The sequence below is a fragment of the Nansenia antarctica genome, assembly GCF_963989245.1.
Source record: "Nansenia antarctica genome assembly, chromosome: 2".
Lineage (NCBI taxonomy): Eukaryota > Metazoa > Chordata > Actinopteri > Argentiniformes > Microstomatidae > Nansenia > Nansenia antarctica.
Window position 1 is genome coordinate 72,196,496 of NC_137675.1, and position 25,651 is coordinate 72,222,146.

Sequence of the window (25,651 nt, forward strand, 5' to 3'; positions counted from 1 at the left end):
GATGTGCATTAGTGGTCTTTGAGTGGTCCTACCAATTTCAGTATATCATCAAGGACTATGGATCCTGTCCAAAAAACTTGATGTAATGTATCATGTGATCAGCTTTGATGGATAGTTCAATTCAGACCGTGTCCCTGAGGTTTGTCTATGCACATGGCTTAATGGAGAATCCATCTATCCAGTTCTTATGGCACGGTATGTTATCATGGCAGAGTATGGAAGGCCTATGCTATGGAATTAAATTACATGGTATGAAACTATGTGATACAATAGATTTAAAAATGTGGGTCAATATTAACTCAGTCTATTCTCTCTTGGAAGTGCACATCCCTCAGTGAAATTACTCCCCTCTGGGAAGAGAACCTCATCATTCACAGTTCACAGTAGTCAGGAAGGGATGACCAAAATGCCAAGCCTCAATTCAGTTGAATCGCCCTCTAGTGGTGCATTATAATACTGTGCTGGGAAACTGGTCTATCTTCTTCTATGCAGGGAGAACAAGCCCGAGCATCAAGCACCTAAATGAAGCCTAATGTTGACATCACTATTAATGAGAGAATGAGTCAGTCCCCACAATTGAAAAAAAAATAGAAAAATAGAAAAATGCATGAAAACAGAACCTTCATCAAAAACCGTTTTTCCCAGATAAAGTCCAAGTTGAACGCAAGATAGAAAGCAAGAAAAGAGCAAGAAGAGAGATAGGAAACGAGAGAGGGAGGGATGGAGAGCGAGAGAGAGAGAGAGAGAGAGAGAGAGAGAGAGAGAGAGAGAGAGAGAGAGAGAGAGAGAGAGAGAAGGAGGGAGGGAGAGAGAGGTGATTAGAAAAGTGACTTGAGTTGATCTTTGCTCTTGCCTGCATAACATAACCAGTGAGTCTTTCCACTCTGCAGATGTCATAGAATCGTGAGAGTGGACGTGCCCTCTTCTGTCCGTGCACGACTTTCTCCTCCGCAGTGCACTGCTGGATAGCGCTCAGTACAGTCGCTCTGCACGCACGCACAAGTGACCTGCCAAAGCGAGCGACGCTCTCTCTCTCCAAAGGTCCCGAACGCTAAAGCAACGAAGAGCACGGGAACTGCACCACGGACTCATTTATAAAGCATTGCTACTGGAATTAAAATGAACAATTGAATTGGGCACTGATTTTCCACTTTGCTTTCTCCACTTAGTAGCATAGTGCTTGTTTGTTTAGGACACTCTAGGATGCGACGCATGATGAGTACCTTATCATTGGTGATGTTGTTTGGAGTGGTGAGTAAACCTAATTTATTACTCAGAAATACATAATATTTATTTTTGGCTAACGATTAATGCTTTGCTTATTATAGCACTAGAGTTGTATTGGATAGGGGGCTGCCTCCCTGCAGTGCTGTTTCGGCAGTGCCCGTATATCCTAAGTGCTGGCTGTCAATTAGTCGCGGCACTCATTTGAGGTGAGATCATGACGTTGTGAAGATTATTGCTTCATTCCCCAGTATTAATAGCTGATATCAGTTCTAGTTCCCTTCAATTGCTAATTGTTAGTTCCCTCCTTCAAATAATATCCACAAGGTTTCAGTGACAGGTGTCATGGCATAATATTGTTTTTTTTTCTTTCCCTATGATATAGGAAAATTACATAACAAACATTGTTTGAATCATTAGAGGACATTATGGACTTAGGTTTTGGTCAATAGTTCTTGGACATGTAGGCTACTATAATCATTGTAGGCTATGAGTTGAAAACTTGGAGTGGTGGAAATCAAGATAACATTGAAGCAGTGTCTTGATAGATTAGACCCTCTATGCCAAAGATGCTCCACAATGATGTCAGCCCATGGCCAGTGAGTGAATAGATTAAGCAGATTAGATGAGGTTAAACATGTTTTGAGAAATGATAAGATGCCTATGGATGGTGGGATATTTAGGATGGTGATGATGATGATGATAATGATGTTTGTGATGACGTTTATTGCATTTGGTAAGAAGTTGTCGTATATACTAATCCTGCTGACATGTCCAAGGCAGCTGGCCTAATGAGGGCCTTTATCTCACTCATCATGGGAACAGGTCTGCTCGGGGCCCGGGGACAGGCTGTTATGACAGCTGTTTTACAGCGTTGTGGTACTGTGCGTTCGTAGAATTAAATTGAGAAATAAACTATCTAATTGACTATGAAATTGGGGAGAGTACAAGCCAAGCATGTCAAGGCTGGTTGACCTGGTGCGTGTGTGTGTGTGTGTGTGTGTGTGTGTGTGTGTGTGTGTGTGTGTGTGTGTGTGTGTGTCTGTGTCTGTGTCTGTGTGCGCGTGTCGTGTATTTGTTTGTTTGTTGAAACTGCTCTGTTTAGCGAGTGCAGATTTAGGGCAGCTTTATCATGTGTTTATGTGTGTTTATGTGTGTGTGTGTATGTGTGTGTGTGTGTGTGTGTGGTTTGGAGCCACAGGTTGCATAGATCTAGGAAAGATAAGAAATGGTGTTGATGCGTGGTTTCACCGTGCTGTGGGCAATACTCCTGGAGAGACATGACATGAGAGGAGGTGTTGAGATGATGGGGTGTGTGGAGGATATCACTGGGTGGTAAGGAGAGAGAGAGGGCGGGGAGGGGGGGGGGCAGAGGGGGGAGAGAGAGAACTGTACATGCTGGCTGCTCTCGGTGCATCTGTTTCTGAATGAAAGCAAGGCCAGAGGGATGGAGGAGAGAGGAGGAGTCTCAGTGAGAGGAGAGAGAGACTGGTGGAGAATATCCGTTTTTTCTTTGCAACCTATGAAAACATGAAAGCGTTTCAGTCTAACGATGTTGATGAATTCTGGGTTACATTATTGTTTCCTTATTTGAATGTGCTGTACTTCTGCAAACATCCTTTAGTTCCTGTGCCAGTAAAGCTGGTTGGCTTGCAAAGGATATACAGTAAGAGAAGGGGAGGTATGGTAGATTGTGTGTGACAGAAAGACTCTGTGCGTGCGTGCGTGCATGCGTGCGTGTGTGTGTGTGTGTGTGTGTGTGTGTGTGTGCATGCATGCATGTAGATTTGTGTGAAATTGTGCAATATCATCAACCTTGAGGCAAACTACAGAGAGGAAACTGTTTTGTCTTAGATCCACATATGGAAACTAGTCAATGACGTACATTCAGCTAGGGCTCCAGTTGTCTCTGCTTACCATAGCCTCATAGACAACCTTATCAATATCACCAGACATACACATACACAGTACTCCATCTAGCAGTACTCAGCTAACACTCACAAACAAGATAAATGAACATTACCCCCTATGAGCAGGAAAACACAAATCAAGTCTAAAACAACAAACTCTCCTTTATGAATGGATCACAGAGTCTTTGTAAACACTTCAAACACAGATGATGCTTGAGTCTGAGGGGCTGAGAGGAGGGGCTGGAGAGACTCAAGGGAGGAATGCTTGCTAGAGGTGTGTGTGTGTGTGGTGTGTGTGTGTGTGTGTGTGTGTGTGTGTGTGTGTGTGTGTGCGCGTGTGTGTGTGCATGTGTGTGTGTGCATGTGTGTGTCCCCATGCAGATGGTGTCTGTGTGTGTGTGTGTGTGTGTGTGTGTGTGTGTGTGTGCTTGCTTGGGGGGGTGTGAGTGTGGGGGCAGATAGGCGGATGGACGTGTGTGTGTGGGGGGGAGGGGTGTCATACCTGGGGAGACATTTATACTGTGCACATGTGTTTTATAAGTGTTGGGCCAGGGGGCAGCATCGGTTTGCTTGTAGTGAACATTTATGTGACACTTTATGTGCATTCTGGGGAGGTGTGCATTGCTGTGGGGGATATGATTTGTTATTGGGATGAAAAAAATGATTTATTACGGATCATGATAGAGGTTAGATAAAAAATAACAAGATTCTACACCTGGCTGCAATTTATACCTCCAGAGTTGTCACACCTCTATTTCGCTCCTCCGTATGTAGGAGTGTGTACTGTGTTTGCACTCTGTTCTACATCCTCCACCTCTGTTCTACTCTGGCAGGTGGGGGTTTTGTTGGCGTCTAAGACGGAGCGCGCGGTGCTGCAGCCCTGTGAGTCGGGTCAGTACACCAGGGGTGGAGAGTGCTGCGAGGAGTGTCCACCTGGAGAGGGTTTGGTGAAGAAGTGTGGAGTCGCCCAGACCGTCTGTGCCCAGTGCCTGGACAGTGAGTAGATCAGTGGCACACAGTTGCATGGACAGACACACACACACACACACACACACACACACACACACACACACACACACACACAGACACATCTCCATGGACACACACACACACACACACACACATTCACACACACACACACACACACACACACACACACACACACACACACTTGCATGGACATACACACACATGCACGCACGCACACTTTTTGGGTGCACAAATACATTTTACCTTCTGTTCAAGTATGCACTTATGAACACTTTGCCACATTATAACCCACAGTTTCAACTGAAATAACTAAGCTCAAACTAAAATGTTATTGTCCAATTCGCTCATTACTGTAAAGTGCCTGCTGTGCCTTTACAAAGAGTCCCAACCAAGCAGACAGGAATTCCTGTGTTTCATGCATGTAAGTGAGGCCAAATGTGTTCACTTACCAGGCTGCGAACCATTAGCACTGATTCTAAGAGGCAGACAGACAAGGCAGGAGAGGTGCCAAAATCAAGACCCAGAGAGGAAGAGCTGTTCTACAAACAAACATAAGCATTTTCCTCTTTTTCTCTTTTTCTCTCTCTCTTTCTCTCTCTCTCTCCCACGCTCTGTTGCCCTTTAAGATGATTGCACATACTGTTTGTTGGAATACAGAGTAACGGGCTAAAAGTCAAAGCAAAGTTAAAATAGGTCACTGGATCGTTCAGGTGGATGACGAGAATTCTATGTATGTGGCAGCAAGGTATTGTTATAAGACTTGCTGTGTGTGTCGTGTCCTACTGACCAAAGGTAAGCCTCAGCCACACCCTCTACATGTTTTCAGACAAAGTAGGCTTCGTTTGAGGTTCTATGTAAATCCCAGGGATTCTGGTGGTTTCCAGCAGTCTTGAGAGTGACACAAAACAGAGGAGGTCGACAATTAGGTCAATTAAGTAATTTGGTTAAAAGAGGCCCTCTGGTGAAGGGTTGATACATCACTCTAACAAGTTCATACAAGCAACACTCATCTGGGATGTCTGGGGTTTGCTGGCCAACCATGTGGAAAGCAAATGCTACATGATCTGTATTCATAGATGTCAACATCTAAAGTCTCTCCAATCAGAGGCGTTGTTAGGATCTTGAAACTTTGGGGGCTTAGCCCAGCCTGGGAGAGGGGCGGGGGGGGGGGGGGGGGGTGTTAGCATTCCTTTTTGCTTGAGGAGTGGGGGCTTGCGCTAAATCGATGGCAATGCGGTAGATAGCGACTTTTTTTTCTTTTCTTTTTTTTTCAGGATCCGGAGATATGGGTCTATTCATAAAACATTCGGGCCCCGGATGCCCAGGCCTAAGGACGTCACTGTCTCCAATAGCGTGTGTGTTGTTCTCCAGCCAGACCATCTAGGTAGAGAGCAGGGGATGCTGGTGGATTTGCTGATAATGATTAATTACTCTCTGTTCCCCTCCTCCCCCACTTTCTTCTCATACTGCATCTCTTCTCTGTGGCTCAGGAGGCAGAGCTGGTGTCTGATGATCACAAGGTCGATGGTTCGATCCCTGGCTCCTCCTGTCCACATGTCGATGTCTCCTTGGGCAAGACATTGAACTCCAAATTGCTCCCAATCAGCGGGCCGGTTCCTTGCATGGTAGCTTGCTGCCATTGGTGTATGAATTGTAAAGTGCTTTGGAATAAGGCGCTATATAAGTGCAGTCCATTCCATTACAATGAGCCCGTCCTCAGATTCCTACCTCAACCAGCCTCCACGGATAGAAGAGAGGGATAGAAGAGAAGGATAGAAGAGAAGGATAGAAGAGAAGGATAGAAGAGAGGGATAGAGGAGAGGGATAGAGGAGAAGGATAGAAGAGAAGGATAGAGGAGAAGGATAGAAGAGGATAGAGGAGAAGGATAGAGGAGAAGGATAGAGGAGAAGGATAGAAGAGAAGGATAGAAGAGAAGGATAGAAGAGAAGGATAGAGGAGAAGGATAGAGGAGAGGGATAGAAGAGGATAGAGGAGAAGGATAGAGGAGAAGGATAGAAGAGAAGGATAGAAGAGAAGGATAGAAGAGAAGGATAGAGGAGAAGGATAGAAGAGAAGGATAGAAGAGAAGGATAGAGGAGAAGGATAGAAGAGGATAGAGGAGAAGGATAGAAGAGAAGGATAGAAGAGAAGGATAGAAGAGAAGGATAGAAGAGAAGGATAGAGGAGAAGGATAGAGGAGAGGGATAGAAGAGGATAGAGGAGAAGGATAGAAGAGAAGGATAGAAGAGAAGGATAGAGGAGAAGGATAGAGGAGAGGGATAGAAGAGGATAGAGGAGAAGGATAGAGGAGAAGGATGGAGGAGAAGGATAGAGGAGAAGGATAGAAGAGAAGGATAGAAGAGAAGGATAGAAGAGAAGGATAGAAGAGAAGGATAGAGGAGAAGGATAGAGGAGAGGGATAGAAGAGGATAGAGGAGAAGGATAGAAGAGAAGGATAGAAGAGAAGGATAGAGGAGAAGGATAGAGGAGAAGGATAGAGGAGAAGGATAGAGGAGAAGGATAGAAGAGAAGGATAGAAGAGAAGGATAGAGGAGAAGGATAGAAGAGAAGGATAGAAGAGAAGGATAGAAGAGAAGGATAGAAGAGAAGGATAGAGGAGAAGGATAGAAGAGAAGGATAGAGGAGAAGGATAGAGGAGAAGGATAGAGGAGAGGGATAGAAGAGAAGGATAGAGGAGAAGGATAGAGGAGAAGGATAGAGGAGAAGGATAGAAGAGAAGGATAGAAGAGAAGGATAGAAGAGAAGGATAGAGGAGAAGGATAGAAGAGAAGGATAGAAGAGAGGGATAGAAGAGAAGGATAGAGGAGAAGGATAGAGGAGAAGGATAGAAGAGAAGGATAGAGGAGAAGGATAGAAGAGAAGGATAGAAGAGAAGGATAGAAGAGAAGGATAGAAGAGAAGGATAGAGGAGAAGGATAGAAGAGAAGGATAGAGGAGAAGGATAGAGGAGAAGGATAGAAGAGAAGGATAGAAGAGAAGGATAGAGGAGAAGGTTAGAAGAGAAGGATAGAAGAGAAGGATAGAAGAGAAGGATAGAAGAGAAGGATAGAGGAGAAGGATAGAGGAGAAGGATAGAAGAGAAGGATAGAGGAGAAGGATAGAAGAGAGGGATAGAGGAGAAGGATAGAGGAGAAGGATAGAAGAGAAGGATAGAAGAGAAGGATAGAGGAGAAGGATAGAAGAGAAGGATAGAAGAGAAGGATAGAGGAGAAGGATAGAAGAGAAGGATAGAAGAGAAGGATAGAGGAGAAGGATAGAAGAGAAGGATAGAAGAGAAGGATAGAAGAGAAGGATAGAGGAGAAGGATAGAGGAGAGGGATAGAGGAGAAGGATAGAAGAGAAGGATAGAGGAGAAGGATAGAAGAGAAGGATAGAAGAGAAGGATAGAAGAGAAGGATAGAGGAGAAGGATAGAGGAGAGGGATAGAAGAGAAGGATAGAAGAGGATAGAAGAGAAGGATAGAGGAGAAGGATAGAAGAGAAGGATAGAAGAGAAGGATAGAAGAGAAGGATAGAAGAGAAGGATAGAGGAGAAGGATAGAAGAGAAGGATAGAAGAGAAGGATAGAGGAGAAGGATAGAAGAGAAGGATAGAAGAGAAGGATAGAAGAGAAGGATAGAAGAGAAGGATAGAAGAGAAGGATAGAGGAGAAGGATAGAAGAGAAGGATAGAAGAGGATAGAGGAGAAGGATAGAGGAGAGGGATAGAGGAGAAGGATAGAAGAGAAGGATAGAAGAGGATAGAAGAGAAGGATAGAAGAGAAGGATAGAGGAGAAGGATAGAAGAGAAGGATAGAAGAGAAGGATAGAAGAGAAGGATAGAAGAGAAGGATAGAGGAGAAGGATAGAAGAGAAGGATAGAAGAGAAGGATAGAAGAGAAGGATAGAAGAGAAGGATAGAAGAGAAGGATAGAGGAGAAGGATAGAAGAGAAGGATAGAAGAGAAGGATAGAAGAGAAGGATAGAGGAGAGGGATAGAAGAGAAGGATAGAGGAGAAGGATAGAGGAGAAGGATAGAGGAGAAGGATAGAAGAGAAGGATAGAAGAGAAGGATAGAAGAGAAGGATAGAAGAGAAGGATAGAAGAGAAGGATAGAAGAGAAGGATAGAAGAGAAGGATAGAAGAGAAGGATAGAAGAGAAGGATAGAGGAGAAGGATAGAAGAGAAGGATAGAAGAGAGGGATAGAGGAGAAGGATAGAGGAGAAGGATAGAAGAGAAGGATAGAAGAGAAGGATAGAAGAGAAGGATAGAGGAGAAGGATAGAAGAGAAGGATAGAAGAGAGGGATAGAGGAGAAGGATAGAGGAGAAGGATAGAAGAGAAGGATAGAAGAGAAGGATAGAAGAGAAGGATAGAAGAGAAGGATAGAAGAGAAGGATAGAAGAGAAGGATAGAAGAGAAGGATAGAAGAGAAGGATAGAGGAGAAGGATAGAAGAGAAGGATAGAAGAGAAGGATAGAAGAGAAGGATAGAAGAGAAGGATAGAAGAGAAGGATAGAGGAGAAGGATAGAGGAGAAGGATAGAGGAGAAGGATAGAGGAGAAGGATAGAAGAGAAGGATAGAAGAGAAGGATAGAAGAGAAGGATAGAAGAGAAGGATAGAGGAGAAGGATAGAGGAGAAGGATAGAGGAGAAGGATAGAGGAGAAGGATAGAGGAGAAGGATAGAGGAGAAGGATAGAAGAGAAGGATAGAGGAGAAGGATAGAAGAGAAGGATAGAAGAGAAGGATAGAGGAGAAGGATAGAAGAGAAGGATAGAGGAGAAGGATAGAGGAGAAGGATAGAAGAGAAGGATAGAAGAGAGGGATAGAGGAGAAGGATAGAAGAGAAGGATAGAAGAGAAGGATAGAGGAGAAGGATAGAGGAGAAGGATAGAGGAGAAGGATAGAGGAGAAGGATAGAAGAGAAGGATAGAAGAGAAGGATAGAGGAGAAGGATAGAAGAGAAGGATAGAGGAGAAGGATAGAGGAGAAGGATAGAAGAGAAGGATAGAAGAGAAGGATAGAGGAGAAGGATAGAGGAGAAGGATAGAGGAGAAGGATAGAAGAGAAGGATAGAGGAGAAGGATAGAGGAGAAGGATAGAGGAGAAGGATAGAGGAGAAGGATAGAAGAGAAGGATAGAGGAGAAGGATAGAAGAGAAGGATAGAGGAGAAGGATAGAGGAGAAGGATAGAAGAGAAGGATAGAGGAGAAGGATAGAGGAGAAGGATAGAGGAGAAGGATAGAGGAGAAGGATAGAGGAGAAGGATAGAAGAGAAGGATAGAGGAGAAGGATAGAGGAGAAGGATAGAAGAGAAGGATAGAAGAGAAGGATAGAGGAGAAGGATAGAAGAGAAGGATAGAGGAGAAGGATAGAGGAGAAGGATAGAAGAGAAGGATAGAGGAGAAGGATAGAGGAGAAGGATAGAAGAGAAGGATAGAAGAGAAGGATAGAGGAGAAGGATAGAAGAGAAGGATAGAAGAGAAGGATAGAGGAGAAGGATAGAGGAGAAGGATAGAGGAGAAGGATAGAAGAGAGGGATAGAGGAGAAGGATAGAGGAGAAGGATAGAGGAGAAGGATAGAGGAGAAGGATAGAAGAGAAGGATAGAAGAGAGGGATAGAAGAGAAGGATAGAAGAGAAGGATAGAGGAGAAGGATAGAGGAGAAGGATAGAAGAGAAGGATAGAAGAGAAGGATAGAAGAGAAGGATAGAAGAGAAGGATAGAAGAGAAGGATAGAGGAGAAGGATAGAAGAGAAGGATAGAAGAGAAGGATAGAGGAGAAGGATAGAGGAGAAGGATAGAAGAGAAGGATAGAAGAGGAGGATAGAAGAGAAGGATAGAAGAGAAGGATAGAGGAGAAGGATAGAGGAGAAGGATAGAAGAGAAGGATAGAAGAGGATAGAGGAGAAGGATAGAGGAGAAGGATAGAGGAGAAGGATAGAAGAGAAGGATAGAAGAGAAGGATAGAAGAGAAGGATAGAAGAGAAGGATAGAGGAGAAGGATAGAAGAGAAGGATAGAAGAGAAGGATAGAAGAGAAGGATAGAAGAGAAGGATAGAGGAGAAGGATAGAGGAGAAGGATAGAAGAGAAGGATAGAAGAGAAGGATAGAAGAGAAGGATAGAAGAGAAGGATAGAGGAGAAGGATAGAAGAGAAGGATAGAAGAGAAGGATAGAAGAGGATAGAGGAGAAGGATAGAGGAGAAGGATAGAGGAGAAGGATAGAGGAGAAGGATAGAGGAGAAGGATAGAAGAGAAGGATAGAAGAGAAGGATAGAGGAGAAGGATAGAAGAGAAGGATAGAAGAGAAGGATAGAAGAGAAGGATAGAAGAGAAGGATAGAGGAGAAGGATAGAAGAGAAGGATAGAAGAGAAGGATAGAGGAGAAGGATAGAAGAGAAGGATAGAAGAGAAGGATAGAGGAGAAGGATAGAGGAGAAGGATAGAGGAGAAGGATAGAAGAGAAGGATAGAGGAGAAGGATAGAAGAGAAGGATAGAGGAGAAGGATAGAAGAGAAGGATAGAAGAGAAGGATAGAGGAGAAGGATAGAGGAGAAGGATAGAGGAGAAGGATAGAAGAGAAGGATAGAAGAGAAGGATAGAAGAGAAGGATAGAAGAGAAGGATAGAAGAGAAGGATAGAAGAGAAGGATAGAGGAGAAGGATAGAAGAGAAGGATAGAAGAGAAGGATAGAGGAGAAGGATAGAAGAGAAGGATAGAGGAGAAGGATAGAAGAGAAGGATAGAAGAGAAGGATAGAAGAGGATAGAGGAGAAGGATAGAAGAGAAGGATAGAGGAGAAGGATAGAGGAGAAGGATAGAGGAGAAGGATAGAAGAGAAGGATAGAAGAGAAGGATAGAGGAGAAGGATAGAGGAGAAGGATAGAGGAGAAGGATAGAAGAGAAGGATAGAAGAGAAGGATAGAAGAGAAGGATAGAAGAGAAGGATAGAAGAGAAGGATAGAAGAGAAGGATAGAAGAGAGAGATAGAAGAGAAGGATAGAAGAGAAGGATAGAAGAGAAGGATAGAGGAGAAGGATAGAAGAGAAGGATAGAAGAGAAGGATAGAAGAGAAGGATAGAAGAGAAGGATAGAAGAGAAGGATAGAAGAGAAGGATAGAAGAGAAGGATAGAAGAGAAGGATAGAAGAGAAGGATAGAAGAGAAGGATAGAAGAGAAGGATAGAAGAGAAGGATAGAAGAGAGGGATAGAAGAGAAGGATAGAAGAGAAGGATAGAAGAGAAGGATAGAGGAGAATGATAGAAGAGAAGGATAGAAGAGAAGGATAGAAGAGAAGGATAGAGGAGAAGGATAGAGGAGAAGGATAGAAGAGAAGGATAGAAGAGAAGGATAGAAGAGAAGGATAGAGGAGAAGGATAGAAGAGAAGGATAGAAGAGAAGGATAGAGGAGAAGGATAGAAGAGAAGGATAGAGGAGAAGGATAGAGGAGAAGGATAGAAGAGAAGGATAGAGGAGAAGGATAGAAGAGAAGGATAGAGGAGAAGGATAGAAGAGAAGGATAGAAGAGAAGGATAGAAGAGAAGGATAGAGGAGAAGGATAGAGGAGAAGGATAGAGGAGAAGGATAGAGGAGAAGGATAGAAGAGAAGGATAGAAGAGAAGGATAGAGGAGAAGGATAGAAGAGAAGGATAGAGGAGAAGGATAGAGGAGAAGGATAGAGGAGAAGGATAGAAGAGAAGGATAGAAGAGAAGGATAGAAGAGAAGGATAGAAGAGAAGGATAGAAGAGAAGGATAGAGGAGAAGGATAGAAGAGAAGGATAGAGGAGAAGGATAGAGGAGAAGGATAGAAGAGAAGGATAGAAGAGAAGGATAGAAGAGAAGGATAGAGGAGAAGGATAGAAGAGAAGGATAGAAGAGAAGGATAGAGGAGAAGGATTTAGGAGAAGGATAGAGGAGAAGGATAGAGGGAAGGATAGAGGAGAAGGATAGAAGAGAAGGATAGAGGAGAAGGATAGAAGAGAAGGATAGAAGAGAAGGATAGAAGAGAAGGATAGAGGAGAAGGATAGAAGAGAAGGATAGAAGAGAAGGATAGAAGAGAAGGATAGAAGAGAAGGATAGAAGAGAAGGATAGAGGAGAAGGATAGAGGAGAGGGATAGAGGAGAGGGATAGAAGAGAAGGATAGAAGAGAAGGATAGAAGAGAAGGATAGAAGAGAAGGATAGAAGAGAAGGATAGAAGAGAAGGATAGAGGAGAAGGATAGAAGAGAAGGATAGAAGAGAAGGATAGAGGAGAAGGATAGAGGAGAAGGATAGAGGAGAAGGATAGAAGAGAAGGATAGAGGAGAAGGATAGAAGAGAAGGATAGAGGAGAAGGATAGAAGAGAAGGATAGAAGAGAAGGATAGAGGAGAAGGATAGAGGAGAAGGATAGAGGAGAAGGATAGAAGAGAAGGATAGAAGAGAAGGATAGAAGAGAAGGATAGAAGAGAAGGATAGAAGAGAAGGATAGAAGAGAAGGATAGAGGAGAAGGATAGAAGAGAAGGATAGAAGAGAAGGATAGAGGAGAAGGATAGAAGAGAAGGATAGAGGAGAAGGATAGAAGAGAAGGATAGAAGAGAAGGATAGAAGAGGATAGAGGAGAAGGATAGAAGAGAAGGATAGAGGAGAAGGATAGAGGAGAAGGATAGAGGAGAAGGATAGAAGAGAAGGATAGAAGAGAAGGATAGAGGAGAAGGATAGAGGAGAAGGATAGAGGAGAAGGATAGAAGAGAAGGATAGAAGAGAAGGATAGAAGAGAAGGATAGAAGAGAAGGATAGAAGAGAAGGATAGAAGAGAGAGATAGAAGAGAAGGATAGAAGAGAAGGATAGAAGAGAAGGATAGAGGAGAAGGATAGAAGAGAAGGATAGAAGAGAAGGATAGAAGAGAAGGATAGAAGAGAAGGATAGAAGAGAAGGATAGAAGAGAAGGATAGAAGAGAAGGATAGAAGAGAAGGATAGAAGAGAAGGATAGAAGAGAAGGATAGAAGAGAGGGATAGAAGAGAAGGATAGAAGAGAAGGATAGAAGAGAAGGATAGAGGAGAATGATAGAAGAGAAGGATAGAAGAGAAGGATAGAAGAGAAGGATAGAGGAGAAGGATAGAGGAGAAGGATAGAAGAGAAGGATAGAAGAGAAGGATAGAAGAGAAGGATAGAGGAGAAGGATAGAAGAGAAGGATAGAAGAGAAGGATAGAGGAGAAGGATAGAAGAGAAGGATAGAGGAGAAGGATAGAGGAGAAGGATAGAAGAGAAGGATAGAGGAGAAGGATAGAAGAGAAGGATAGAAGAGAAGGATAGAAGAGAAGGATAGAGGAGAAGGATAGAGGAGAAGGATAGAGGAGAAGGATAGAGGAGAAGGATAGAAGAGAAGGATAGAAGAGAAGGATAGAGGAGAAGGATAGAAGAGAAGGATAGAGGAGAAGGATAGAGGAGAAGGATAGAGGAGAAGGATAGAAGAGAAGGATAGAAGAGAAGGATAGAAGAGAAGGATAGAAGAGAAGGATAGAAGAGAAGGATAGAGGAGAAGGATAGAAGAGAAGGATAGAGGAGAAGGATAGAGGAGAAGGATAGAAGAGAAGGATAGAAGAGAAGGATAGAAGAGAAGGATAGAGGAGAAGGATAGAAGAGAAGGATAGAAGAGAAGGATAGAGGAGAAGGATTTAGGAGAAGGATAGAGGAGAAGGATAGAGGGAAGGATAGAGGAGAAGGATAGAAGAGAAGGATAGAGGAGAAGGATAGAAGAGAAGGATAGAAGAGAAGGATAGAAGAGAAGGATAGAGGAGAAGGATAGAAGAGAAGGATAGAAGAGAAGGATAGAAGAGAAGGATAGAAGAGAAGGATAGAAGAGAAGGATAGAGGAGAAGGATAGAGGAGAGGGATAGAGGAGAGGGATAGAAGAGAAGGATAGAAGAGAAGGATAGAAGAGAAGGATAGAAGAGAAGGATAGAAGAGAAGGATAGAAGAGAAGGATAGAGGAGAAGGATAGAGGAGAGGGATAGAGGAGAAGGATAGAGGAGAGGGATAGAAGAGAAGGATAGAAGAGAAGGATAGAGGAGAAGGATAGAGGAGAGGGATAGAGGAGAGGGATAGAAGAGAGGGATAGAGGAGAAGGATAGAAGAGAAGGATAGAAGAGAAGGATAGAAGAGAGGGATAGAGGAGAAGGATAGAAGAGAAGGATAGAGGAGAGGGATAGAGGAGAAGGATAGAGGAGAAGGATAGAAGAGGATAGAGGAGAAGGATAGAGGAGAAGGATAGAGGAGAAGGATAGAAGAGAAGGATAGAGGAGAAGGATAGAGGAGAAGGATAGAGGAGAAGGATAGAAGAGAAGGATAGAAGAGGATAGAGGAGAAGGATAGAGGAGAAGGATAGAGGAGAAGGATAGAAGAGAAGGATAGAGGAGAAGGATAGAGGAGAAGGATAGAAGAGGATAGAGGAGAAGGATAGAAGAGAAGGATAGAAGAGAAGGATAGAAGAGAGGGATAGAGGAGAAGGATAGAAGAGGATAGAGGAGAAGGATAGAGGAGAAGGATAGAGGAGAAGGATAGAGGAGAAGGATAGAAGAGAAGGATAGAAGAGAAGGATAGAGGAGAAGGATAGAAGAGAAGGATAGAAGAGAAGGATAGAGGAGAAGGATAGAAGAGGATAGAGGAGAAGGATAGAGGAGAAGGATAGAAGAGAGGGATAGAGGAGAAGGATAGAAGAGAAGGATAGAAGAGAAGGATAGAAGAGAAGGATAGAAGAGAAGGATAGAGGAGAAGGATAGAAGAGAAGGATAGAAGAGAAGGATAGAGGAGAAGGATAGAAGAGAAGGATAGAGGAGAAGGATAGAAGAGAAGGGGAGAGATGCAGTATTCTTCGGAGTAAGGAAATGGAGGAGGAGGGGAATGGACAGTAATTAATAATTATCAGCAAATAACATGACTGATGGATTGCAGCAGGAACTTGTGGAAATAGGAGGCATGAGCCATAAGACATGCATAGCGGCACGCGGCTCAAGGTTCCAATGATGTGGCTGATGCTACCGGCCTCGAGCCGTTTTTGTGAGCATTCTTTTCAATACCACCAGTACCACCAGTACCACCAGTACCACCAGTACCACCAGTACCACTCTCCCCCCATGTCGGATGTGTAGCGCCTCCTGCCTCACCAACCTCTTCCTCTACTCTGCATCCTTCTCCTCCACTGGGGATGCAACACTCAGCTGCGCAATACGGTCATTGTGACTCATCTGTGTTATCAGGGGCTAAAATAGACGTAGGGAGCCGGGCACCAAAGAGCACGGCCCGCTCATTTATCATGTATAGTGCTACATGAATGGATTTTGAACTAATTGAAAACAGCTAATTAAACCATTGTCCCATGCCCACTGTACCTCCAATTAGTTTTAATTATCGCGAGCCACAATACAGAAACGGTATCAATGGCAACACTGATAAACATCGAGCAATTAAGCTGAAATACCCAAGTGGTTGAATCAATTTCCTGTGGCAGTCCACTTTTTTTTTTTTCTCACATGAAATCTTAATGTACTTGAGGCATCCGAGAGCACTGAGTACCGAAATAGGGCCAGAGAAGGTCTCCGTTTGGAAATGCTGACCTTTACCTGAATAACAAAAGCTATGAATAAACAGACAGAGGCATGGCTTTATAAAGTGCAGTGATTAATATTTAAAACGATTTAAAAAAAAAAACTAAAACAAAACAACAACAACAACAACAAAAAACATTCAGCACATCCATTTCCTTTTTACGGGCACATCTCTGTTTACCTCTTCCTCTCTCAATGCTCCACTTCCTGTACCTGTAACCCTCCCCTCCCCCATGGCCTCCCCCTCCTCCCCGGTCTAGACGCCTGCCATCATCAGCACTGCTGAAATATTTATCAGTCCTTTCCACTCCTCTCCGCCTGTCCTGTCCCTGGGAGACAACATAACAAATGCTGCATCACTCAGTGAAGCATCATAAAGGGGCATGGCTGCAACAGACTGGGGATCAGTGAGGACGGAGGGAGAGAAAAGCAAAGCTGTACCAGTCGATGAAGCATTTAAGAAGTCCTCTGACTTGACCAGGGGTCAGTTGCGATTTAGATTTAGAGGGAGAGAGAGGAGAACTGCAGGCCGTGCGGTCAATGATGTGTGAAAGTAAGTCCTCCAAGTGATTGTGGATCCGTGAGGAAGGAGAGAAAGGGGGAAGGAGAGAAAGGGGGGGGAATGAGAGAAAGAGACAATGAGAGCTCCCACTGACTAGTCCTCTGTGGATACTTCCAGCGGAAGCTACAGTATTCCAGTAATCTACTGACCCCGAATAGCACAAGAGGAGGTAATCAGGTATAAATCATTATAACTTAATAATTGGAACCAGATAAGACTTTCTTTTAATATCCTGATAATGGCATTAATAATATTCTTAACAGATGTTTAAAAGCAGGGGGAGCCAGCCAGCTGGACCACTGAAGCGTGGCGATAATTAGCCCACACTTAGTCACTGTAAAGAAACCTTTAAAGTATTTAAGACAGATAAAAAATGGCACGCAGGTCTTCCGAACATTGATCATTTGTTTGGCGAGAACGAATGAGTCAATATGAAGGGCCAATATGTTACAGTACGTTACAACATAGTCTCCAACAGAAGACATTCTGGGGAATTGTTTCTGCAGACAAAGGAAATAATGGTCTTTGGGGATCACGTTATCTGGCTATACCAGCGTCTGACTACCTGTTGTGACATAAGATATGTCAAAAACTAAAAGATACGTTACATAAGAGTTATGTGAATTGTAGTTAATGTAAGGTAAGTTGTCTGGGGAAGGCATTAGCAAATATTAACATAAACAACAACAATTAGCAATAATTAGCCATTTGGAGACTGGTTTGGTACGTTAACAGCAATAATGTTGTTAGGGTTATATAATGTTATGTTAGCAGAAACGGTTAACTGTAGTCCGCTCTAAAAAAAAAAACATAAAACTGGATGATATAAGAGTAGAACGTATCAGCAGAAACGGTGACCCTCCCTAAGAGCCCACACTAGGAATGTGCTGATTGCAGAGAAGAGGATGGACATAGGAGAACCTCAAGGATGTCCAAACGTGCATTATTGATGACGGTAATGGGGTCGAATCACATCAGTGCATGTGTTGGTGTGAGGTGGGGGCTTCACAGGCTGAATTGGCACATTTACAGTGCCTTTACTCCCCCCCCACCCCCCTGCTCGCTACCCCCCTCTTCAACCACTAACATGCGACAAGATAAGATCATGTTGGTCATGGATATAGTGGCCAGGGTGAGAGGACTGTCTCAGGACAGTGGACTGTGTTCAGGGAGAGAGGAGCATAATGTGGGAGATGTTGGCCTGCCCTGTGTGGCTATAAAGTCATATGAAACTCAACATTCCCTTTTCTCTCTCTGTTTCCTGTGGCTATGGAACATTATAGTCCCGTTAAGACATGTTTATATACAACGACTGCCAGTGATAGCTGCAAACTGATTTATGCATACAAGCTAGAATTAGCTAGGGCCCTGTAATCTGGGATAATTGAAAGGGATGGGGAAAGGTTGTATCGTCAAGTGTGAGTGTTAAGAAAACAACGGCTCAGAGTTCACATTCTTCATAGTCATTATTTACTCCAAGGTCAGTTATTTATCCGGCAGATGGAAGGCCCAGCTCACTCAGCCAATGTCAGTCAGGGCTGCCACCTCTCTCACCTTCAGCACAAGGACTGCTGAGCGAACGGCACAGAGAAATAACACTGCGTCCACTTGTCAGTAGAGTAAACTAAACTAAACCTCACATGAAGTACGTCTCCTCTCCTAGCTGCCCTGCCACATGTTCCCTGATCCCTACTTCCAGATAGGCTTCCGGCTCTGCTACTGGACCTGATGGTCTGTAACACACAGAGTCATCTCTGGACTTCATTTCACTTCATCCTTCAAATGGAGTTGCTGGCTTCCAGATAGGCTTCTGGCTTTGCTACTGGACGCTAATATTGTTTCTATTCCCACTTGAGGTCAGAGTCCTGGACTGCTAATGTTTCAATGCTGTAGTAGGCTACCTCTTCCAGTTTTTAATTTGAAGACAAACAAAGCAAAAACAAAACAAACACACAAGCACAAACAATCACAGGGGAAAATACATTTGTAGTCATATCATGTTCAAATCTATAACACAATAAAAGAAATAAAAAAATAAAACCAATTATTTTGCTCTTGAAGCCATGGAGGCTGCCAGATTTTGCTGAAATCCTCCGGTTTGTTTACCCGTGATGGCATAACAGATCTTATCCAGTGGTATGTATCTTGCAATTTTCTTTAAACAAAAAGATAATGCAGAGGGTTGTTTGATTTCCAGTTGTTTTGTATACATTTTCTTGCTGCTACTTGCTGCGCAGCTCAGTGTCTACTCTGAGTGTTTAAAGTGTGACACCCCACATTGTCAGGTCCTAAGTTGTGCCGTTGTTTACAAGGTGTTAGAGCTATTAGCCTCAGCCTGTGCTAGTGTTTACATGCCAGAGCAGCTTACTAGACAAGGCAAGCGCTGGGACATCGCTGCAGGGCTTTTGACACCGGCAATATGCTGTTACTTGACACAGTAACAACTGCCATCTAGCACTTCTCACTGCCCACACATGTACGCATGCACCTTGTACACCACACAGACAAACATATGGACATACACACACAGACACATGGGCGCACACACACACACACACACACACACACACACACACACACACACACACACACACACAGACACATGGGCGCACACACACACACACACACACACACACACACACAAATACATATTTTTCTCTATGTAATAGCAAGTGTAAAAATCACCTTAAAGCTACATGCTGAGCAGAGCAGTTTGTACAATGGTGACCCCTTTCACTCCCTCTCCATGTATTGTACGAGCATCCCATAGAGTCACAATGGGATTTGTGGAACACTATATTTCCAGTTGAGCTCCTGCTGTGATCTGTTATCCCATCCAGCCTGCCTAGCACCCCCCTCCTTCCCCCTCCTCCCCCCTCCGCCCGCTGCCACTCTCATCTAGAGCCACTGAAAAAAAAGACAGGCCATGAATAATTCAGTAGAATTCCAATTATATCTGAAAATAATTCTATATGAACGTGCAATATTAATGGATTACTTTGTACCGCTAGAAAGTCAACCCAGCATGACAATAGCGTAGTTCTATAGAGGTCACCCGCATCTAACAGAATTTGTTTTCACACTGCTACAGTACTTCCGCAAACATTCATTCCTGGAGAGAGCAAACGCTCATGACTGAACTGAATTAACAGGATCAGAACTGGCTCAACAGTTAGTCAGCAGGGCCTTTATCCAATTCTGCGTAACCTCCCCTCCTCACCAGAGCAGCATGACTCCACAGTACTGCACTTGAAACATCCTCTAAAATTATTACAAATTGTTAAAGTGTAGCCAAGCATCACATGATTCTTCTCGCCAAACCCAGCTTGATTGGCTTTGATCAGAGACCATGTCATCATGTCCTCACTTACATCATAAGGGTGCTGTATCATTGTACGTCACATTGTGTTTGATTTCCACTTGAGCGGGTTTGCTCAGTACTCGGTACTGAGAAGACACTGGGAAAGGTGGCTAAAGACATTGAAACATTAGCGGAGGCTAACTCCCAGTGCACAAAGAAAACACAATGTTCATTCCACTGAAACTCAAGACTATTGGAGGCGGCAACTTCACTGAAGGATGAAGTGAAATGAAGTCCAGAGATGACTCTGTGTTACAGACCATCAGGTCCAGTAGCAGAGCCAGAAGCCTATCTGGAAGGAGGGATCAGGGAACATGTGGCAGGGCAGCTAGGAGAGGAGACGTACTTCATCATCATGTGAGGATTAGTTTAGTTGACTCTACTGACAAGTGGTGGTGGCCCGTCAGACGCAGTGTTATTTATCTGTGCCGTTCGCTCAGCAGTCTCTGTGCTGAAGGTGAGAGAGGTGGGCAGCCCTGACTGACATTGGCTGAGTGAGCTGGGCCTTCCATCTGCCGGATAAATAACTGACCTTGGAGTGAATAATGATTGTGAAAAAACAGAACTCTGAACGTTTTCTTTTCTTTTCAGTCAGGCGACATGTGTTTGAACGATTCCTCATTCCATTCCATGCTTTACAATGAGAGAGTCCCTTCCGATTTCTACCTCCACCAGCCTCCCCTGCTCTGTACAGTAAACAGGGGGATCAATATTGGTCATAATGAGTTCAGCAGGCTTTTGACTCCATCCTCAACAAGAGCACCGTTCATGTCCCAGAACACAAATCACTGAGAGCCCACTGGATCAATGTGTCCACCCTTTAAATGAATGCACAGTAAACATGATTAATACTATTAGACTGACTGTCTCTCTCCTCTCTCCCTCTCTCTCTCTCTCTCCGCCCCTCTTTATCCTTTCCTCCTTTCCTCACCTCCTTCCATCCCCTCTACGTGCACCTATTTCCCACATCCTTGCCTTCATCTCCTTCCATCCTCTACTCCTCACTACCCCCGCCCCTCCCCCTCCCCTGCACCTCCCCCCACCCCTCCCCCTCCCCCTCCCCCGCCCTCTTCCTGCCCTCTCCAGGCGAGACCTACTCAGAGAACTACAGTCACACAGAGGTCTGCAGGCCCTGCACACAGTGCACAGGTCTGATGCGCATGCAGACGCCCTGCACCGACTCCAACGACGCCATCTGTGTCTGCGACTACGGCTACTTCCTGAGCGAGGTGTCAGGCCACTGCGAGCCCTGTACGGTGTGCCCGGAGGGCCAGGGCGTGTTGGCGCACTGCGAGTACAACCATGACACGGTGTGTGAGGAGTGTGTGGATGACACCTACTCTGACAGGGAGACCTCCCTGGACCCCTGCCTGCCCTGCACCATCTGTGACGAGGGCGAGGAGGAGCTGAGCGTCTGCACACCCGTCAGTGACTCCCTCTGCCACAGTAAGAGAAGCCTCTCATACACACATTCTGAAAAGTACACACGGCCACACACCCACACCCACACACCCACACCCACATGGCCACACATACAGCCACAAACGGCCACACGGCCACACACACACACACACACACACACACACACACACACACACACACACACACACACACACACACACACACAGTTGTAAACAGTAGCAACCCCTGGGAACTTATGGTAACCTTTGCCCTCTAGTGCTTTAAGGGCGATAGTAATGCCATGTATGTCTCTATCACAATGTTTTCTTTTGCCATATGAATTTAGAGGTTCACCAGGGGTGGCTTCCACATGTGTCTGTTCTAACAGTCAAGATCAGAGGTCAAACGCAAGTCAAATTGTCAAAAGTCAGGAGGCAGAACGCTGGTCACAGAGGTCAAGGAGTGGTGGAATGTCAACACAGAGATGCATAATGTCCATGCTCTAACCAGAGGGCCCATATTGACTCTGGCTGCACTGTGGCCACTGCAGTAAAGGGCATACCACAGCTGAGGAGCACGTACTCAGGAAGCTGTAAATTAACACACACACACACACACACACACACACACACACCCTAGCTTATAGCAACAGGGAAGACGTGGTATGAAATCAGCCTTGTCAGCAGATTAGAGGCCCAGGCTCTGGGAGGTCTGTGTCTCTGTCTGATGTCTGTCTCTGTATGGCTCCAAGCGACACCACAAGCAAGGTTACAGGACCCGGGTTGACGTCTAGTCCAGGAACAGTATAGAGGGAATGATACGCTTCAGGTGTGTCCAAAAACCATAGCCAGGTGACCTTTGGTAGGAGTAGAACATTCCAGCATTCAGGGGAATAAAACAAGGCTTCATATGGGTTTTGGCAATATGACATACGGTCCATTTTTGGTTTTGGACCAAAAAAAACAAAGAGTTTCATAATGCTTCTGGATTTATGGGATTCGGACTTGGATAGTAGCATCAGTTACTTTTTTGGAGCGTGGACTTGGAATAGATTTGCGTGGTTGGCGTGCATACCGCAAGGCCTGGATGTGCCACGTTGCAAATGGATATTGGAAATGTGTCAACACCTGTTGCACTGGGATGGACATGCTTGTCGAGCAGATGGAGACCGTCAGTAAAACCCTTCCCCTTCTAATATGCTGTCATCTTTAAGCTGTGGCTGGCTGTCCTCTGTTAGTCCGTGAAACAGACCGAGAAGAGATAAAAGCTGTAAAAGGAGGAGAGGATGAAAGAAGGGATGAGGTGATAACACGTCACACTTACCATCTCTCTCTCACACACACACACACACACACACACACACACACACACACACACACACACACACACACACACACACACACACACACACCGGCAGCTGTTCCTGTGGTTTCAAAAAGCCAGAAAAACCTGCTTCTGATCAGCCAAGGATGTCTTTGTTCAGGAAGAGGGGAGATTAGAGTTTGAGGACAGAAGAGAAGAAAGTGAAGTAAAACAACGAAGAGAGGAGAGAAGGAGACACTTTCTCACACTTTCCTTTCTCAGCACCTCCCCAAACTCATAATCCAAACGATTTCCTACCTTTGAAGTAAATTACTGACGATAAGAACAAGACGAACCAGGGAAACGGGAATAAGATGTTACTACACCATGACAGATTGCGTGAGATTTGAGAGAGTCGCAGTGACCTGTTTTGTGAGAGTCGCAGTGACCAAATCAAACGACATCACGTGACCCTCTCCACAGTGACTGAATGAATGAATGAATCCGAGCTGTATTAGCTATATTGGGACCTCTATTGTATATCATAATACAGTAGAGTACAATACAGCCTTGTGCTGCCCCATGGACGACCACCCGTGGAGCTGAAGACACCACAGAACCAGAGCCACGGCCTCACCCCTCACCTCCGTGCTCCATCTCCGCCTCTGTGACCCTGGGTGAGTGTCATGTTGCCCTGGCTGCTGGCTGCTGGCGGGTGGCTGGTGGCGGGGGGGGGCTGGGTGGCAGTAGTGGTAGTGTTGTGCGCTGGGTGACCTTGCCCTGTGTAGCGTGTCAGAAGGAGTCCTCTGGCATGTGAAAGGAGAGCTCTGTCACACACCCTGTGGCCGTCATTGAACGCCATGGCTGTTCCCAAGCCTCTCTGGTGGTCTGGGAAGGGCCATGATGGGACATGCGCTTATTAAACACAAGAGGCACTTCGCTGTCTGGGATTCTTTTGGTATCAGATGTCTTCAGTTGCCGTTGTCGAACAGGAAGATGTCTTAGAGGAGGCTTCAGGTCAGGGCTATGCGTGTGAGACCTCTCTGAGACTACTTCTGTCCTGCTGACGCACTGCGTGTGTGTGTGTGTGTGTGTGTGTGGTAAAGTAGCTAAAGAAGCTTCACATCCTCCTCTCATATCCAGCTCTTTCCAAACTGTCAATCACTTACAGTACACAGAGAGAGAGAGGGGGGGGGGGGGGGGGGGGCGGGGATGCAGCAGATGTGCTGTGCTGTTGTTCTGGAGGGTCGATAAGAGTGCTGGGATTTCTCCTGCTTACGCTCAGGTTTCGCTGGGTGACCTCTATGAGCACTGAACACACTGCAGCAGGACACACACACACACACGCACACACACTCACACACACACACACACACACGCACACACACTCACACACACACACACACACACACACACTCACACACACGCACGCACACATGCACACATGCACACACACACCACACACCACACACACACACACACACACACACCACACACACGCACGCACACACACACACACACACCACACACCACACACCACACACACACACACACACACACACACACACACACACACCACACACCACACACCACACACACACACACACACACACACACACACCACACACCACACACACACACACACACACACACACCACACACCACACACCACACACCACACACCACACACCACACACCACACACACACACGCACGCACGCACGCACGCACGCACGCACGCACGCACGCACGCACGCACGCACGCACACACACACACACACACACACACACACACACACACACACACACACACACACACACACACACACACACACACCCTAGCTTATAGCAACAAAAACCTGTCTCAAACACTCTTTTCTCCTGGAACACTTAAGCTTCCTCTTTCATGACTTTAGGAGCCAGCCAACCTGCATGTGTTTTTCTCAAATAGCTGGTCAGAGTTCAAAGAAAACTACAGTACCAACAGCTTCTAGTCAAAGACTAACCAGTTTCTGCAGCTTGGGGAATGTTTTTATTTAAAGAGCCAGAGACTAACCAGCCCTATGTGTGTGTGTGTGTGTGTGTGTGTGTGTGTGTGTGTGTGTGTGTGTGTGTGTGTGTGTGTGTGTGTGCGTGCGTGCGTGCGTGTGTGTGTGTGTATGTGTACACTCTGTGAATGAAGGAGAGCATCCTTGAGTGGCGAGGCCAAGGGAACAGAGGAGGGGGGGGGGGTTTCTGTGCGTTCACTGCCTTCACTGCTGCAGTGTAATTACTCCTGCTAATCAGAGCACTTTACAGCAGCACTTCTGTTCATCTACTCCTCCATCCACTCTAACCCCTCCCCTCTCCCCCACACACTCTCCTGACACTCTCACTTTCTCACTCCTCCTATTAACACACACACCCACCCTCTATGGAAAGCAGAACACCAACTTGAATAATTTCATCTAGAGAGAGAGAGAGGTGTGTGTGTGTGTGTGTGTGTGTGTGTGTGTGTGTGTGTGTGTGTGTGTGTGTGTGTGGTGTTAGCTAGAGCCAGAGCCAATGAGGGAGATAGAGATAGGGCATATTGAGACAGAGGGAGAGTGTTTTCTGCCTTATAAAGAGGTCATTGTGTGTGTGTGTGTGTGTGTGTGTGTGTGTGTGTGTGTGTGTGTGTGTGTGTGTGTGTGTGTGTGTGATGTGTCTGATAATAACTGTCCTCCAGCCTAGATTTGCACTACATCAATGAGGGAATGCTTTCACAACAACAGAGGGTTAACTTTACCATAAATACCTAAAATGCCAAATAAAAATTAAACTTTTTTTATTCTGCTCCACTCCCCCTAATAAACACATCTTCGTGGTTCTGGGCTCGTAAAGTCTCAGGGTAGTTTTATTTGTTTCAGGGCCGTTTTAAATCCACTGAAGTCGAAATAAAACAGTTAAAACAACGCCGCCTTTGGCTTCCACTCCCAGACGACTGAAACAGGCACTGGAGACACAGGTTTATTCCTTATTTTACAACCATATTTTCTACATCAACGCAAGGCTGCATGCAGCTACGCATTAGAAATGAATGAGAGAGAGAGAGAGAGAGAAAGAGAGAGAGAGAGAGAGCGGAAGGGGGGAGGGGGGAGGGGACAACATCAGAGAGTGAGAGCAGGAGCGAGAAAAAGTGAAAGTGACAGTGTGGGTCTGGTTTAGCCCCTCTCTGTGTTGAGTCACTCTGACATACTGCAGACACCCATGAGAGCCATCAGTAGGGTTTTCCGGATGAGAGAGACAGTCATAATTCATATTCAGAGGTGTTACTGATGTATATGTGTG

The 25,651-nt window shown here is 45.0% G+C and overlaps 1 protein-coding gene across 1 annotated transcript in view; it reads left to right on the forward strand.

The window, feature by feature from the left end:
- Positions 1–1,212: 1,212 nt before the first annotated feature.
- The window catches only part of ngfra (nerve growth factor receptor a (TNFR superfamily, member 16)), a gene marked incomplete at both ends in the record, with an annotated part of 33,332 nt that continues 8,893 nt past the window's right edge, over positions 1,213–25,651 (forward strand). Inside the window, 3 exons of the mRNA XM_080523380.1 lie at positions 1,213–1,251; positions 3,968–4,130; positions 20,727–21,086. Coding sequence (XP_080379506.1) covers positions 1,213–1,251; positions 3,968–4,130; positions 20,727–21,086 — 562 coding nt within the window. The remainder of the gene's footprint in view (positions 1,252–3,967; positions 4,131–20,726; positions 21,087–25,651) is intronic.